The 15,323-nt window shown below is 43.0% G+C and overlaps 1 protein-coding gene across 1 annotated transcript; it reads right to left on the reverse strand.

Moving 5' to 3' along the window:
* Positions 1-7,848: 7,848 nt before the first annotated feature.
* Positions 7,849-12,249, reverse strand: slitrk2 (SLIT and NTRK-like family, member 2). The gene has a single exon (XM_008419527.3). The coding sequence runs from the start codon at positions 11,460-11,462 to the stop codon at positions 8,784-8,786; it is 2,679 nt and encodes an 892-aa protein (XP_008417749.2). The 5' UTR covers positions 11,463-12,249; the 3' UTR covers positions 7,849-8,783.
* Positions 12,250-15,323: the final 3,074 nt, after the last annotated feature.

Consider the following 15,323-nt stretch of genomic DNA (forward strand, 5'->3'; position numbering starts at 1 on the left):
CATTAAATTAAGCAGGCTGAACAAATAGTCAGATTTGGATGTTCCTGGGGAACACATGGAGACCAGCATTGAATTATGGTATCAAGGCAGTTGTCATGGCATCTGTCAGAAAGGGTAGGAGGAGATGATATAAAGTTATTTTTTAAAGTTATTTTTAACTCTTAAAAATAACTTTAATGCTGATATATACAGCGTTTTCATAACAGGTAACATACAGTAGTTACCTGGTTAAGAGACTCCTTTAATGGGAAATCAAAATTAGCTAAAATCCATGTCAGCAATCGAAACTTTTCAAAAACTGCAGATCAGTGTGTCTTTCAGATGACATATTAACAGTTTCTGTCTTCCATAAACTGTTTTCTTTTAAGTGAAGTAAGAACGTAAAGGCATTATTGCCATTGTAATTCTACATTTTTGTACAGAACAAGCACAATAAAACTGGAGCCACTTGTAAGTCCTCTAAGTAAATAACTCTTTAAAAACATTCCCAGGTTGTTAAAGATGGCCTTGGAACATTTACGTGAGAAATGAGGAAAAAAATAACCATACTCACTAATATCTAGAACTACTTTGTTCTTTGCAAAAATGAGGTTAGCTTAAACTCAAGTTAGCTTAAGCTCAAGTTAGCTAAAACAGAAGTTAGCTTAAACTGGAGCTTGAGCTGATTAGATAACTGTAGTTAGCGTAAACCTGAGGTAGCTTAAATAATTTCAAAAACCTGAGTTATTAAAGAGGCACAGTGCTACACTGTTTGTCATTACATAACAGTGATTCTTGAGAATAGGGACAAAACAGGTCCTATGGATAAAGCACAAAATTTGAATGAAATATACACAAAATATTATTTTTTAAAATATCTGACTAAACTAACTTGGGTCATGTGAGCACAACAATGTATATTTTCTTGGTGTTTGCTGAATATTTTTTTATTTTAAACATTGTAGTCGGTGAATGATGCCTGAAAAATCCCTTGTCCCAGAGCAGAACTCAATACATTATAATAGTTTAAAATAATTAAAGAAATACTAAAATTATATATTATGACAATTAAGTATAAGTAGTCATATAAATAATTATAAAAGTATCAATACATTGAATTAAAAATAATTTCTATATATTTTTCAAGTCCATTGAAATTTGTCCCTAGTTTTTGTCAACACCGTCAGACATGACAAGAATGTAAAAAAAATCTGGCATTATTCGGGGGCACCCGAACTTCTGAGGATCCCATGACCTCTTCCTTTCTCTTCCTTTGCTAAGAGGGCTAGTTAGCTCTGGTTAGCTTATGTTATTCTTTAGTTTTTTCTTCTTTTTATTCCTAAGTTGTTTGTCACAACCATAATGTGTCAACTCCATAACTGACAATTTACAAAACTTTGATGAAATTTTGTGAAATAAATGCTTAATTTTGGTAAATTGTAAAGATTTCATGGATCTAACAAGCTACATAATATAAAATAACATAATATAAATTGAGGTAGTTTGGCATTTTATCAACTCCGTCAGATGTCAACTCCATCAGAGTTTTTGTGACTCTTTCACTGAAATTGTTGTCAAATCTCACTTCAATGTGCAATTAATTCATTTTAATGCATTTTACATAAATTGCATTACTTCACATGTATCAAGTTTTTCTTTTTACTCACTAGTTTGTCACCACCTTCAGTTCTGTCAACTCCGTCATGCACTGTCAACTCTGTCAGATGGACTTTTTGTTGTTTTTTGTTTTAAATAATATTTCTTGTGTTTCTTGAGAAGCATTTGTCTGTAAAATGAGTAAAAATATCACTAATAGGGTATTTTAAAAATCATTTTATATTTATTTTTGTCAGATGGTGATGACAAAGTTCTGGGTCAGGTCGATTAAAAATTAATTTAAAAAAAAATGTTGCAACTGGGAGCCTGCACCTTAGCATCTTTACATTTCCAAAACATTATTTGTCATATTTGTCTACATAAGGTTGAGAAATAATAATAAAAAAAAATTATGGAAAAATTAAAACCCATTTTGTCCCTATTCTCAATAGCAGTATCTGTCAGGTTCCTGAAGTGCCGGGCATAAAATCCTGATTTTTCTCCAAAGCCACCAGCGGGGCAGGAATGAAGATATTTTATAAAATATGTGACACAAATTAAGCGCAGCACTATAAAATGTGCTAAAAACTACACATTTCTGAATCCTCAAAACAAAGCCAGAAAATCCACAGAGTGTACTAGAAAGAACAGAAAAACTAATAACAGTAACGTTGTGGCCATCTGTCAGTCTGCTTTTATTTGCAAGTGAGCAACACTTTTTAGGCTGCAATTACCCCACACAGACAGCTCAATCCCTCTCTGGAGAGCCCGAAAAAAAGCTTCCAAAACACCAAACCAGCCGCTCCCAACGGAATGCAACACCCGATCCAGATCCAAGTTCAAGGAGCTTGGAGGACGGCACACAAATGGAGTCACAAACATACAGCGGCTCCGGAGAAAAAGGCATAACTCAGAGTGAGAAGTGACGGCTCCTGGACGCCGCCGACATAATGGAGAATGAGCGAAGGGGAACAGCGATGCAAACACAAGCGAAGGAGAAAGGAGAATGGATGGCAGCAGTCTGCCGCAAAATGATTAAAACTGAACGTGTGCGTGAAGCCAACTCACATTCTCACACACACACACACACACACTTGGGCAGAGCATACGGTGAAGCAGAAAAGTCAGAAAAATGCAAGTGTATATCCAGGAAAGGCCCTGAAACGGCTGTTATAAATCACCTGAACGCAACAGCCCTTATGCTTCAAAGTCATCTCTGAATCGCTTATCCACACGTTGAGCCATGGTACGGGAATACCAATTTATGCTCCTCTATCATATCACTCAGACAGAGTGGAGGGGAGGGTGCATGAGAGAGGGTATGTGGGGGAGCGAGGGGGGAAAGTGTTTCTGACAACACACCTATTTATACATCTAAATCTCATCCAAGGAGGGGGAAAAAAGACGACACCTCTGCAGAGGTATTGACGGCCTCTCTGTTTGTGAATGTATGAATGCGAGCACTCACTTAAAAACTCACACACACACGCACACACACATACACAAAAGTCCCAGGGCTGGAAGATAAGAGAGGAGAGTGTTCTGTGGGGGGAAAGCTTCCTCATTGGTGTGCAAGGCTGCACATGTTCCAACCCTCCCTTATATCCCCTGTGTGTGGGTGCACATGTGCGTGTGTTTGTGTGTGTGTGCGCGTGAGCTCCCTTTCCTTCAGTGGCACTAAAAAGACACAGAGGACCTATTGTGCCTAAGGAAGGAAAATCACTCCATTCTGAGAAAGAGGGAGGAATGAACAGCTCTTCAGACTTCTCTCTCTTTCTTTTTCTTCATTCACACAGCAGCTGAAATGGTGAAGCTTGTTAAGCGAGAAGGCCGCATGACAGCGTTCGCAGCTTTGCTTACCGCAGCAGCGTGTCTGTCCACGCCGACTTGCGGATGAAAGTGGCTCGATTCGGCTTCTAGCAGAGAGAGAGAAACGACGAACCGGACGAGCCCCCAGAGGAACAGCAGAAAGGGGGCAAAACAATGAGGGAGGGAACATGGGAAGGAGGTATCAGGATGTGGAGTAATGAGCTGTTTCATGGAGCTGGAACAGCAAAACAGCATTAAAGCAGTATTTTTAGTTTTTTGGGTTTTTTTTCAGGTGTTTGGAGCCTCAGAGCTCACAAAACGCAATTTAGAAACGACATTATCCCAAAACTCTGCAGTTCCTGGCCGGTAATCGCAGGTTATTGAAACAATCTATCATGTAGGGATTGTGATTCTGTTGGGGATCGTCTGATGGAAGTGTCCATGGTTCCCAGCCTGATGGATGAAAACGAGCGCGACTGGGTCAGGAGAGGAACCGAAACTTGGAGAAAGGATGCTCCTTGTTTGATGGAAGTCCTGCTAATGGGAATGTGAGAACGTTACAGAGGAATAAACATCTAACGATGTGTTAATACGTAGAAACCAGTCTGCTGTAAACTGTAGGCAGATGTCGGTCACACTGATGTTCTTGATCCGATGTCATTATGATTTTATATATCTTGAAGAAAACGCCCAAATTCAACTGTTTGAAAATATTTCTGTGTTAAAATGATTAATAGTGCTGTCATGGAAACTATTACTCTTTAAAACTGCAGTTGGTAAGCGGGCAGTTGAAAGTCTGTTCAGACTGACTGTAGCTGAGAAAACAGCGACTAGTAAAATAGCTAATCAAGTTTTACTTCTTGTTAATTTACTACATGTAGAGGGCCATACATCCTTAAAGTATGACATGTATGGATCTAAAATGGAGGCCTTAAAACATCTTAAGTCATTAAAAACAATAAGTTTGCCTTAAATACTTTAATCACAGGTCTTACATTTTTGTGGCAGGACTATTTAATCTCATATTCTTTGTAGTTTCCTTTTTTTTTCTTGCATGTCTTAACTGTTAAGTAAAATTTTGAGTTTTGCACATCACCGGTAACTAGCTCCTAGCTAAGCTAGTTAGCAAGGATAAAAGTAGATAGTTTTTTTTTTTACCTCCATCATGGGTAAGTGCAAGTTTATCAGCAGTTTGTTCACATTTTAGCCTTTGGCTCACTTCTGTTGCCAGCCTATGTGATTTATTGATTTATGATTTTCTTTTGTATTTTTTGTAATGGTTCAAATTCCATTCGTAAAGGCCTTAAAAAGACATACATTTAATTCGGTGAAGCCTCAGAAAACTATATAAAAAATTTCTCAATTACATGTAAAAGTATTTTGACAAATACACAAAGATGGACATTAACCTTGCATCTTGTCATAATTCAGGTTAATCTGTCAGCAATAGATAGCGTTATTATAACTGTATCAATCATATTATTTGATCAATGATCAGAATAGTTGTTGTTTTCTTTTTAAATTATAAGCAATCTGGTCTTTTTTATGGATTTGAACTAAATTTTGGTGCATTTTCATTAACATCTATCATTATCTTTATATATACAAAAGCTTGGAGCTTCATAAAAGAAGCACAATATTCAGTTTTGTTTTGGCCCCATGATGATTTAAGGTTAAGTTTAGCTTTCGAGAAACGGCAAGATGCTAGCTGCGTGTGACCACTCAGCAGAACCCCACTCTGAAACAATCTGAACTAGCCCTTTAACAGCCTCCATTTCACAGCATGGCAGAGAAAGTCTGTGAAAATAACCAAATAAATGAAAGTTGATGATTAAATAGAAAACCTTAAAGTGCTTTCATAATGAACATTGAAAAAAAATGCATTCAAAGCACACACACACACACACACAGGCGCGTGTGCACACACACACACACACACACACAAATCCACAACTTTCTTAAACAGCACCATTTTGCTTTGAAGGAAGTGTGATGGAGCCAATATGGCTCCACAAAAGACTCATTTCTGATCCCACATCCTGGCCTCTGCAGCATTTTTAGTTCAAGGACCACTTTCTAGCCTTTCAGCAATCTAAAATGCATTTACTCTCCCAGGATTTTTTTTTTTTGCCAGTCACCAGGGAGCTGTGAAATCTGTTTGAAAGTTGAAGAAAAAGCAAGCAAAATTTCAAACTGCTGAAATTGCCCTTCAGAGCAAACAAATCAAGCAATGATTAGGAGGAGAAAAAAAAGGGCTGAAAGCAGCAAACAGAACCAGCTTAGCTGCAATAAACACGACTCTCCCGAAGCCCCCGGGCTCAGGCTCCGCTATTATTCCTGAAAAAATCTCCAGCAAAAATGTTTAAGAAGCAGAGGAGAGAAATAATCAAAGAACAGCCCAACAGTTTGATGGATCCACGGGGAAGAAAGTGAAACCTCCCGCCACATCACATTGCAAGGTGCTGCCGGTGCCAATTCAGCACCACAGACAGCAACACAATGAGCGGATGGAGAGAGAAAAAAAAGAACATGTGAAGCCGGAGAAAAATAGGAGGAAGGAGGAGGAATAAGAGAGGTGGGGAGACAGGGAGGAATTTGGCTGCTGTTGGGGCCATTCATAGGGAAAATAACAAGCCAATGTCAGCCAGAGCTGAAGGACAGAACACAGGGCCGTCCTCAGAAACCGTTAACGTGTCAACCATCCTCACTGCAGCGTCAAGGCGGCTCCCCGAAACGCTGTTTTCAGTCGTCCACATCTGATCCGCGTCACCTTCCAGTGGCGAGGGGACGTTTCTCTGACGGCCTCTGTTGCAGACCTCACAGACTCGGCTTATCCACCAGGGTGCAGCGCGCTAATGTTTACCGCTCCGCTAATGACACTTCCTCAGCACTAAAGCTTAGAAAGAAAACACATTCCTCCACGTTCACGCTGCTCCTGGGGCCAATCGGCCGCCGTTCTGGCAGTATAGCCACTTGAGTTAAACAAAGCGCTGACATCGGTTGAGTGTAGGCTGAGGGAGGAAGGGGGCAGATTATAGAAGAGAGGTAAGGACCAGGAAACATTCAGCATTAGGATCGCTACAAATGTTGAGTAATACCAAGGCTTTAAATACCTGCAGGTTCCAAACAACAAAAAAAAAACGTTTTGCATCAATCACCTTTTTCCTTTTAAAGCCTTTTTAAAAAGATGCCAAACAAAAATAACAAGTGGCCAGAGTTTCCTTTCATTTAAGAAACACTGACGGGTTTTTTTTGTTTTGTTTTTACACCTGATAATGACAGACTCGGCTCAGTTTAAGACCAAAACTGCCCTTTGAAAAAGCTGTTTATGCTCCTCACCTCTGGGGGCGCTGCACCAAAAATACTGAAAGAAACGACAGAAATACCTCTGAAGAAGACACAGAGGGCAACTTCCTTCTTCGGTCAGCTTGCATCCTCATATGCATGGGAACCAAACCAGAGTTCACTTCAACCAAACTGAGACAGATCAGATTATTCATTCACACCTTCACAAACGAACCGGACTTTCTAAGCAAACAGGCTGGAGTTTGTGAACGAATATCCTAACATTGTCGAAAATGTGACAGGTATCACATGGAAAGAACCTGGAAAAATCTATTTCACCAGCTCATCCCAGCTGGACAAGAACAGTTGGAACCCACAAATATCAGGTTTTAAACAGTTGTGATAAAAAAAGGCTTTTCTTTACACTGTTTCTGCAGGTGGCACTGTTTGTCAGGCAGCTACAACACTTTCCATTCAACCTCAGGAAAATCTGAAAATAAGTGGAAACTAAAGAGCAAAAGCAAATGATGTGGATTAGCAGAGCTAGCCAACAATTGATGGTGTCATCCAGGAAATGTTACTATGGAATATCATCTCTGAGCTGTTAACATGTCATCAGATTGTCAAACAGCAACAATGTCTACAGTAAAACCAAAGATCCTTCCTGCCCACAACGACTCTGAAGATATTAGATATGACAACAATCAGTTTCCCTTTGGGATAAATAAAGCACAACATCCTGCTCAACAGTCAAACCTACTGAAAAACCAGCATGTTTCTTTCACACTTTAACATCATTATAACTGCTGTAAACAACGTCAGGTTGTTTTCATTTTTTTGTGCACTGATAAGATTTATTAGCTGCCTCTCCATTTGAAATATTCTCATATTCCTCATAAACCTTATGAATACCAGAAAAGATGTGAGGTTATCATAGGAATCCATGCCTGGTCCTTTACTGAAAGGAGGAAAAAAGCATCAATTAGATGACGACCACATCACCTTTCATTAGAGATGAAAGGAGCAGGAGTAATAACACATACATTCACACGCACGCACACACACACACACACACACACACACGCACACACACACACACACACACGCACACACACAGCGCAACATCCACAACCAACCGTGCACATTCTTAAAAAAAAAAAAAGACCTGGAAGCTCGGGGTCTTGACAAAGTGCTTCAGTGAAAATTTAATGGCGCAATCTTGCCGCACTGTATTGCTCCTCTACAGCATACAATGTTCTCTGTCAGCGGTACATTTCCAAAGACACTTCATAACCAAAGCAAAAACACCCCCCCACCCCCCCTTCATCAAGACCCAATCAGATCTCCTCTCACACCCTGCCTCAGTTCCTTTGGAAGTCTTTTTTTCCCCTCTCTTTCATTTTTGTTTTAAATGGACAAATAAATCTGCTATTATACATAAAGGTTTGATTCATTAAAATACACCACTTTCAAAAAAACAAACAAAAACAAAAGAGGAACATTTTCATTTTGCAGAGAGCATTGTTGATAAAATTGATGAGTGCAAAGGCACTTTCTGGATAATAGTAAGATTTGCCGCTTGTTGGGTTTTTGAGAAAGCTTTTTCCTTGTTGTCTGAACGCTCACATTCATCTGTGTAGGCTACATATGTACAGGAGTGTCAATCTGTAGCGTCCCTCCTGCAAACGTTCAGGACTTGGCTATGCCCTCTCTCTCTCTTTCTCTCTCTCTCAACCTTTCTCTCTAGCAAATCACCAAAAGCAAAAGGCTGTAATTGTACACAGTTCTGTCCTTTCCATACCTGCCGTTATCCAAGTCTTTTGGAATATTTCTCTTTTTTTTAAGAAATAAAACGAAATAATTTATATTTTTTCAGAAGGAAAAATAGAACTGCATAATAATATACTTCTTATATTCCTTTTATACATTTTGAAAAGAAAACAAAAAGGAGAAGAAAAGCAAAAGAGAAAAGAGACGACGAAGAGCGCCAGTTCACCTCCCGTCCTTCACGTTGGGATTGAACACCAATACATAAGGTAGATATATAGAGAGGGCTATTAATGACGGTAACCGTGTGATTATGATGGGTGCTGGAGGAGAACGCCGTCGCTATCTTACAGTTGGCTCATGGCGGTCTGTTTCTCCAGAACCTCCAGGTAGTCTGGTTCCGTTTTTAGCTTCCCGGGGAGCAGTAGCGAAGGGTGCTCATTGTTTTTGGAGATGTGCTCCTGCCCGAAGTATTTCCTCGGAGTTCCGTACAGCACGGCTTTGTTCAACCTGTCCGGGTTGGTCAGGTGGCGCCGGGCCGCTGCCGCCTCGTAGGGCGGCACGATGCAGGGTCTTTTAGGCAGCGTGCAAAAGTTGTAGGTGAAGGGAGGGGCACCTGCTGCCGTCGGGAGTTCCTTGTTGGGCCTCTCCCCGATGTTCTGGTAGAGCATCTCTGGAGGCTCTGGGCTGCTCAGACCACATGTTGATGATTTATCCATAAAATCCACCGTGCTGATGGTGTAGGTCCCTGGGCTGCGGGTCAAGATGTCGTCCTTCTTTGCGTCCAGCGGCCCGAAGCTGAGCTCCTTCAGGTTTCGATAGTAAGCCACCTGCTCGCCGTCCTTCTGCATATAAATGGGGTTTTGGCACATGGAGCCCACAGGCGGGGGGATGTAGTTGTAAACGTGGCTCTCGGAGCTCTTGTCATGCGTCGGCTCTGGGGTGTAGGAGCCGTACTGCACTTGGAAAGAGTTAAGGTCTAGATTGTTGGCGCCCGTGGGGACGTGCTCCACCCCTTTGCGTCGCTTCAGGACAAAAACAAAAAGGCCTGCCCCGAAGCAGACCGACAAGATGAAGACCACGAGGAGGCCCAGGATCAGGACCGAGAGGGGCACCTCGGGGTGCAACTCTGGTGTCTGGAGGTGGGAATCCGTTGGGCTCGCTGAGCTGAACGAAGGGGAAGGAGAGGGGGACGGAGAGGCGGTGGCTTCAGTGCTGGGACTAATCACCGTTGGGGCTTTTGTAGGAGGGGGCAGCTGCGGCGGAGGGGGCTCGCTGGGCTCGGGGCAAATAGCCTCGTTGCGGAGCGAGCGAAGCAGCCGACCAGCGTGCTTCGAGGGCGAATCGCAGGTGATTTCGTTGACCACCACGCTGGTACTGGACAGCTCCATCCAGTTCTTTAACGCCACAATGTTGCAGGTGCAGTCCCAGGGGTTCTCCTGCAGATCAATCTGGATGAACGCTGACAGCTGGTCCAGAACGCCTTGAACCGGGAGGTAGGAGAAATGATTGTTCCTCAGGTTGAGTCGGGTCAGCATGGTGCCCCCAAAAACATTGTCAGGGAGCGATCTCAGCAGATTGTTGTTGAGGAAAAGCAGCTGGAGGTTGTGCAGAGAGTTGAATGTCTGTGGTAGAATCTCTTTTATGATGTTGTATTCCAGATACAGGTACTGCAGAGACTGCAGACCAGCAAACAGGGACTGAGAGAGCGACTCAATGTAATTTCCATTAAGGTAGAGGCGCCTGAGATTCGTCAGGTTCTCAAACGAGCCTTCCTGAATTACTGCAATCCTGTTATTCCCCAGATGGAGCAACTCCAGGGAGCTGTACTCTGTCAGATCCGTTCTGTAGATCATCTGCAGGTAATTCCCTGTGAGGTGGAGCTTCCTAGGGTATGTGGGTTTGGGGTTCAGTTCGCTGATGTTCTGCAGCTTCCGTTCTTGACAGTTGATGTTCAGGCCGCTGTCTGGGTTTTGCGACGTGCAAACACACACGCTGGGACACAGCATGGGGACAGGAGAGCGAGTTTGGTACACCATTATGGGTCCAAAGACATGCTTGTCTTTGGAAAGGCGAGGAGTGGGCCTGTAGCGCATCTTTGGGGGCCGGGACGCTTTCGGGGAGCGAGTGGGGGTGATGACGCCTGCGTGGTAGGTCGGGTGTGGGGCCCCTTGGAAGTGAGAGTCAGAGGCGGACTGAGACCGTTCCCCAGCATTTCTGCGTGGACACAAATCCTGCTTTATGAGCTGAGTGATGTCCTTCCCGTGCAGCCGGAACGGCGTCTCGCACACAATGTCCCCCACGAAGACAGAGATGGTGTCCAGCCAGGACTTGAGGGGGATCAGGTCGCAGGTGCAGTTCCATGGGTTCTCTTCCAGCTGGATCTCCATGATACCGCCGATGTGCTCCAGCACACCTGCAAATGGCAGCATCTTCAGCCGATTGCCACGTAAATCCAGATGGGTGAGCAGAACAAAACGGAAGATGTTGGGAGGCAGAGCCAACAGCAGGTTGTCATTGAGGATCAGCACTTTGAGCTTGTTCAGCTTGCTGAAAGCACCAGGCTCTATAGTGCTGATGTAATTATAGTCTGCCTGTAAATATTCCAAACTCTCCAGCCCTGCAAATGTGTCCTCTTTAATCACCTCCAGGTTGTTGTTGTTCAGGTGGAGCCGCTTGAGGAACCGGAGACCATTAAAAGCCCCCGTTTGAATCTCCTGTAAGCCATTATTTCCCAGATGTAGAGAGGTGACATTGCCATAACTGACAAACTCATTGGCACTGAGCCTCGACAGGAAGTTTGCGTTCAGAAAGAGCTGTGAGACTTTATTCGGGGGCGCCTGCAACTGGCTGACCGTGGTAAATCCCTTATTCTCACAGTTGATGTTTAGAACGTTCTCCCGCTCCTCGCAGTCGCAGCGCGTCTTGCAGATGTCTTTGAGGGCTGAAGTTTTGCGGCTTTGCGTTTCAGACGGTGTCAGGCTGGTGACGGTGAGGACGCTCAGGAACAGGACGCCGCTCAGCATGTTTACAGCCAAAAATATGGATCCAGTGTTGAACTTCGCAGCCTGAGCATCGGGCGCAAAAACGGGGGGAGGGAGCGGATTCCCACAAGACTGGAGAGGGGAAGAAAAAGGAGACAGGAGCGCTCATACACACAGACACACGCACACACGTTCACGCACACGGGAAAAAAGGCGCACCGGCGATATTTGGTGTCAAAACGGGGACCATGACGCACTGGGATGGCGCAAACCTTCAGTAGGAACTCCAAATAAAATAGTACATGTAGGAGAGAGGGGGGTAAAAAAAATAGAAAAGGGGAATCAGTCCTGGGGAGTGAAAAGAAGGAAAAGGCGAAAATGAAGAAAATCCTTCATAGCTGGTGGAGCTGGCACATTTTCAGCGGCTCACTGCAGCCCTCCTTCCTCCGTCTCATTCTGGGAGAGACTCCCACTCTGCTGCTCCACCAACACAACCCCGGCGCCTCATTTCAGTCCAGACATAAACAAATGAAGAAGAAAAAAAAATCACTTTTTATATATATATGTATATATATAAATCCCAATGGAATGCGCAAAAGCGCGCGAGCTACGCGGCTGTTTCTCCTTCTGCTTCTCCCAGAGCTCCGGAGCCAAGTGAAGAAAAAGTCAAAGAGAGAGGAGAGGAAAAAAACACCGGAGACACCGCGAGGAAGCTGAGAAACTACAGCGCGTGCCCCCCCCTCTCGCCAGTCCTTCCTCCTCCTCCGCTCCGTTCACTGAGAGGAGCACCGAGCGTCTGCTGCTGCCGCGGCGCGAGAGTCCGAGTGTGTGCGCGCGCGTGAAAAGGAGCGAGCGAGAGAGAGAGAGAGAGAGAGAGAGAGGGGGGGGGGAGCTCAGGGGCCCCTTACGTCACCGACACTGTCAACAGGAACACGCACGCGCCGACACACGTGTACGTAGACTCTCTTGAGAGAGATCGTCACCCTGAGAAACGGCGCGCAGACGGTTGGGTCCCTGTTCTGCCGGGCTTCCAAAGTTTCCGGAAATACTTGTTTGTTTCTTTTTTATTTTGAATGAGGAGAAAAAAAGATTTTCCTTAGGTTGAAAAAGTTTCAACAGTAGGATAAAAATAATGGAGCTGGCTGATGAAGAGTTAAACACATCTAGCTGCCACTCAGATACACACAGCTTTTATTATCATTATTATTTTCCATACTGCACCACTAGGCGGCAGAAAAGGCTCGACGTGTCTAATTTTTTGTCTCCCTGCTCTGTTTCTCCTGTTTTTTTTGTTTGTTTGTTTCCAGTCGTTATCTCTCCCTCTCACATTCGCAGCCCCTCGTCGTGTCAGCTTATTGACATGCCATTATCATCAGAAGAATGAGAGTCATACATCGAGCTGGGAAAAGAGCACTTCTGTCCTGCTCAAGGCCTCCGCCAGAGGCGAGCAGATACAACGGGGCTCTAATTAAACGAGAAGAAAGGCAGATTGTTTGTGATACACGATCCTTTGTTTCTGCACACGTACCCAGCAAGCGTTTCATAAGAAGCAGTCAGAGGGAACGGAATATTATAATTCCTATAACTATTATGATTTTTTTTTAAGTTGTCAGTTTTTGTTCATCTTATCAACCATTCAGAATTTTTCCTCTTTGCTCAATGAATGAAATGTTTGATACTATGTTCTGCTGCTGTGGGTTATTTGTGTCTCAAATATGCTACACAACCTTAGCATTTTTTATTTTTCTGTACTGACCTTCAATCCACTGTCAAAAATAAATAAATCGTGTGAGCCACAAATTTAAGGGTAAGGATTGTTATTAGGATTGCATGTCACAGTTTAACACAATCTAATGCATAATTGTGGAAGCAAGATTTTCAAAATGTCTGCTCAAAAAGATGCAATTGTATTGAGTACCGTTTCATCTGATGCCGTGATATATAATCCACTCAAATAATTAGTCTCAGCAGACACAAAGACTACAACATACTCAGGCGTACTGTACATACATAGGCGTAAATCCCGGGGGAGTCCGGACCCCCCAATCTTGGAAAAGTCTAGAACTGTCCCCCCCCCAAAGAAATCATGAAAGAAACCCTTGTATTTAAACAATATCAATATAAGAAAGTCAATAGAAACAAAGAATGAAGTAAATCTGCCATTCATTTAAGCAGGGGCGGATCTAGAAAATTATTTATGGGGTGGCAAGAGGGGTCAGGGATTTTTTCATATATATATATATATAAACGTCTCATTCTCATGTTTAGCTTACACAGACCTAACATTGGACTTAATTTACTTGATTTACTTGTTGAATAATATTGTTTTTAACTTGCATTGTTTCAAAATGAGCTTCATGTAGCACTGAGGATTAAATATAATTTCTTAATATAGTATAGTTAATTATTTTTATGTCTTTCATACTCCTGCTAATTGATATGAATTACTGGAGTGGACAGCGCCTATTAGTCGCTATGTGATTCATTGAGTTATGTCCAGAAAAACATTTTATCCCAATGCAGGACGAGCAGAAATCTGTCATAAAAATATTCGTAGCGCCATCATTTGTTATCAGATATACCTATTAAATATGACTTAAAATAAAGAGGAAAAAACTGATGTTTGATAAAGTCTCAGTGATACAAATCTATAAACAATTTTGTTTGTTAGTTCTGTCAAGATGCAAGAAGGGGCAAATTTCTCGTATATTGGTCAATCGTTTTATTTTAAATATGCTGTATGAGCCGTAGTTTGATGATTAGTTCAGTTTTTGTCGCTTGTTTAACTTTTAGGAATTGCAGCGGCTGCAGACAGCGCGCCACAATAAAGGTACAATAAAGTTGATAAACAGGTGAAGAACCAAACACCACTTCTATTCTGCCTTTTCTCGCTCTGTGTGTCGGCTTTACACGGACCCATTGCCATGGCAACCGACAGATAACAGCTCAACGAGGAGATAGAGCAGAGGTTACCGATCAGGGGAATCAACACCAAAAAACAAACATTTCCCACACAAAAAAGTAGCAAAAACACCAAATGGGCCTTTGTGCGGAAGTCCGCTTTGAGGATTGCAGTAATCGAGTCCATGTGAGTTCATAGCCTGCGAGGTGAAATGTTTCTACAGCTAGTCCAGTTCTAAAACATTATCCTGAGCTTTAAACATCTCCCAGACATGTTATCACCTGAACATGGAGGTAGGACTCCAGACCTGCCTCAGGTTCCTGGTCTGTGTGGGCATGGCCAACCTGCTGCAGTTGCCACAGCTGGCTGCAATTATCCAATCACCTGCTGGACAACTGCTTTTCACCAGGTGGTCAGCCTTTCTGGGTGGAACCAAGCCACAGCATTCCTGCTTTGTTTAAAGGGGCAGCATTATGTAAAATCGACTTTTTTGATCTTTACATCATGTTATGTTATTACCTCATCAAAAACATACCTGTGGTGTTGCCTGGATTCTTTCATGCATGTTTGAGAAATCATTTAAACTCCTCTGGCAAACATTTGGCTGTGCAAAACACATATGTCAAATATGGCTTGTAAGAAATTTGACTTTGTAATTTTTAACCTTGAAATTGGGTCTGTGTCTCTTTAAAGAATCCTGCTCTTTCTGAAACTCCACCTTCAGGAAGTCATCACAGCTGTTAGCTCTCTATCAACAATGTATCAACATTTTCATCCGTGTTGCACTGAGAAATAGCTCCTATAATGAGCTCAATAGAGGTGCAGTTCCCCCAGGTGTTTGCTGATTGCTGCTGGCTATTCTGAAGGAGCTGAGTGGGGGAGTTGCTTGTGAAGTGAAAGCTTGGAAACTGCAGCTCAGAGGAGGAGCTTTGTCCTCGAAGGCGGAGCTAGGTCCCACCCAGGCGTTTTACACAGCTGAATGGTTGCCATGGAGATTAAAA

This window comes from Poecilia reticulata, chromosome 10 (assembly GCF_904066995.2).
Source record: "Poecilia reticulata chromosome 10, P_reticulata-male-v2, whole genome shotgun sequence".
Classification (NCBI taxonomy): domain Eukaryota; kingdom Metazoa; phylum Chordata; class Actinopteri; order Cyprinodontiformes; family Poeciliidae; genus Poecilia; species Poecilia reticulata.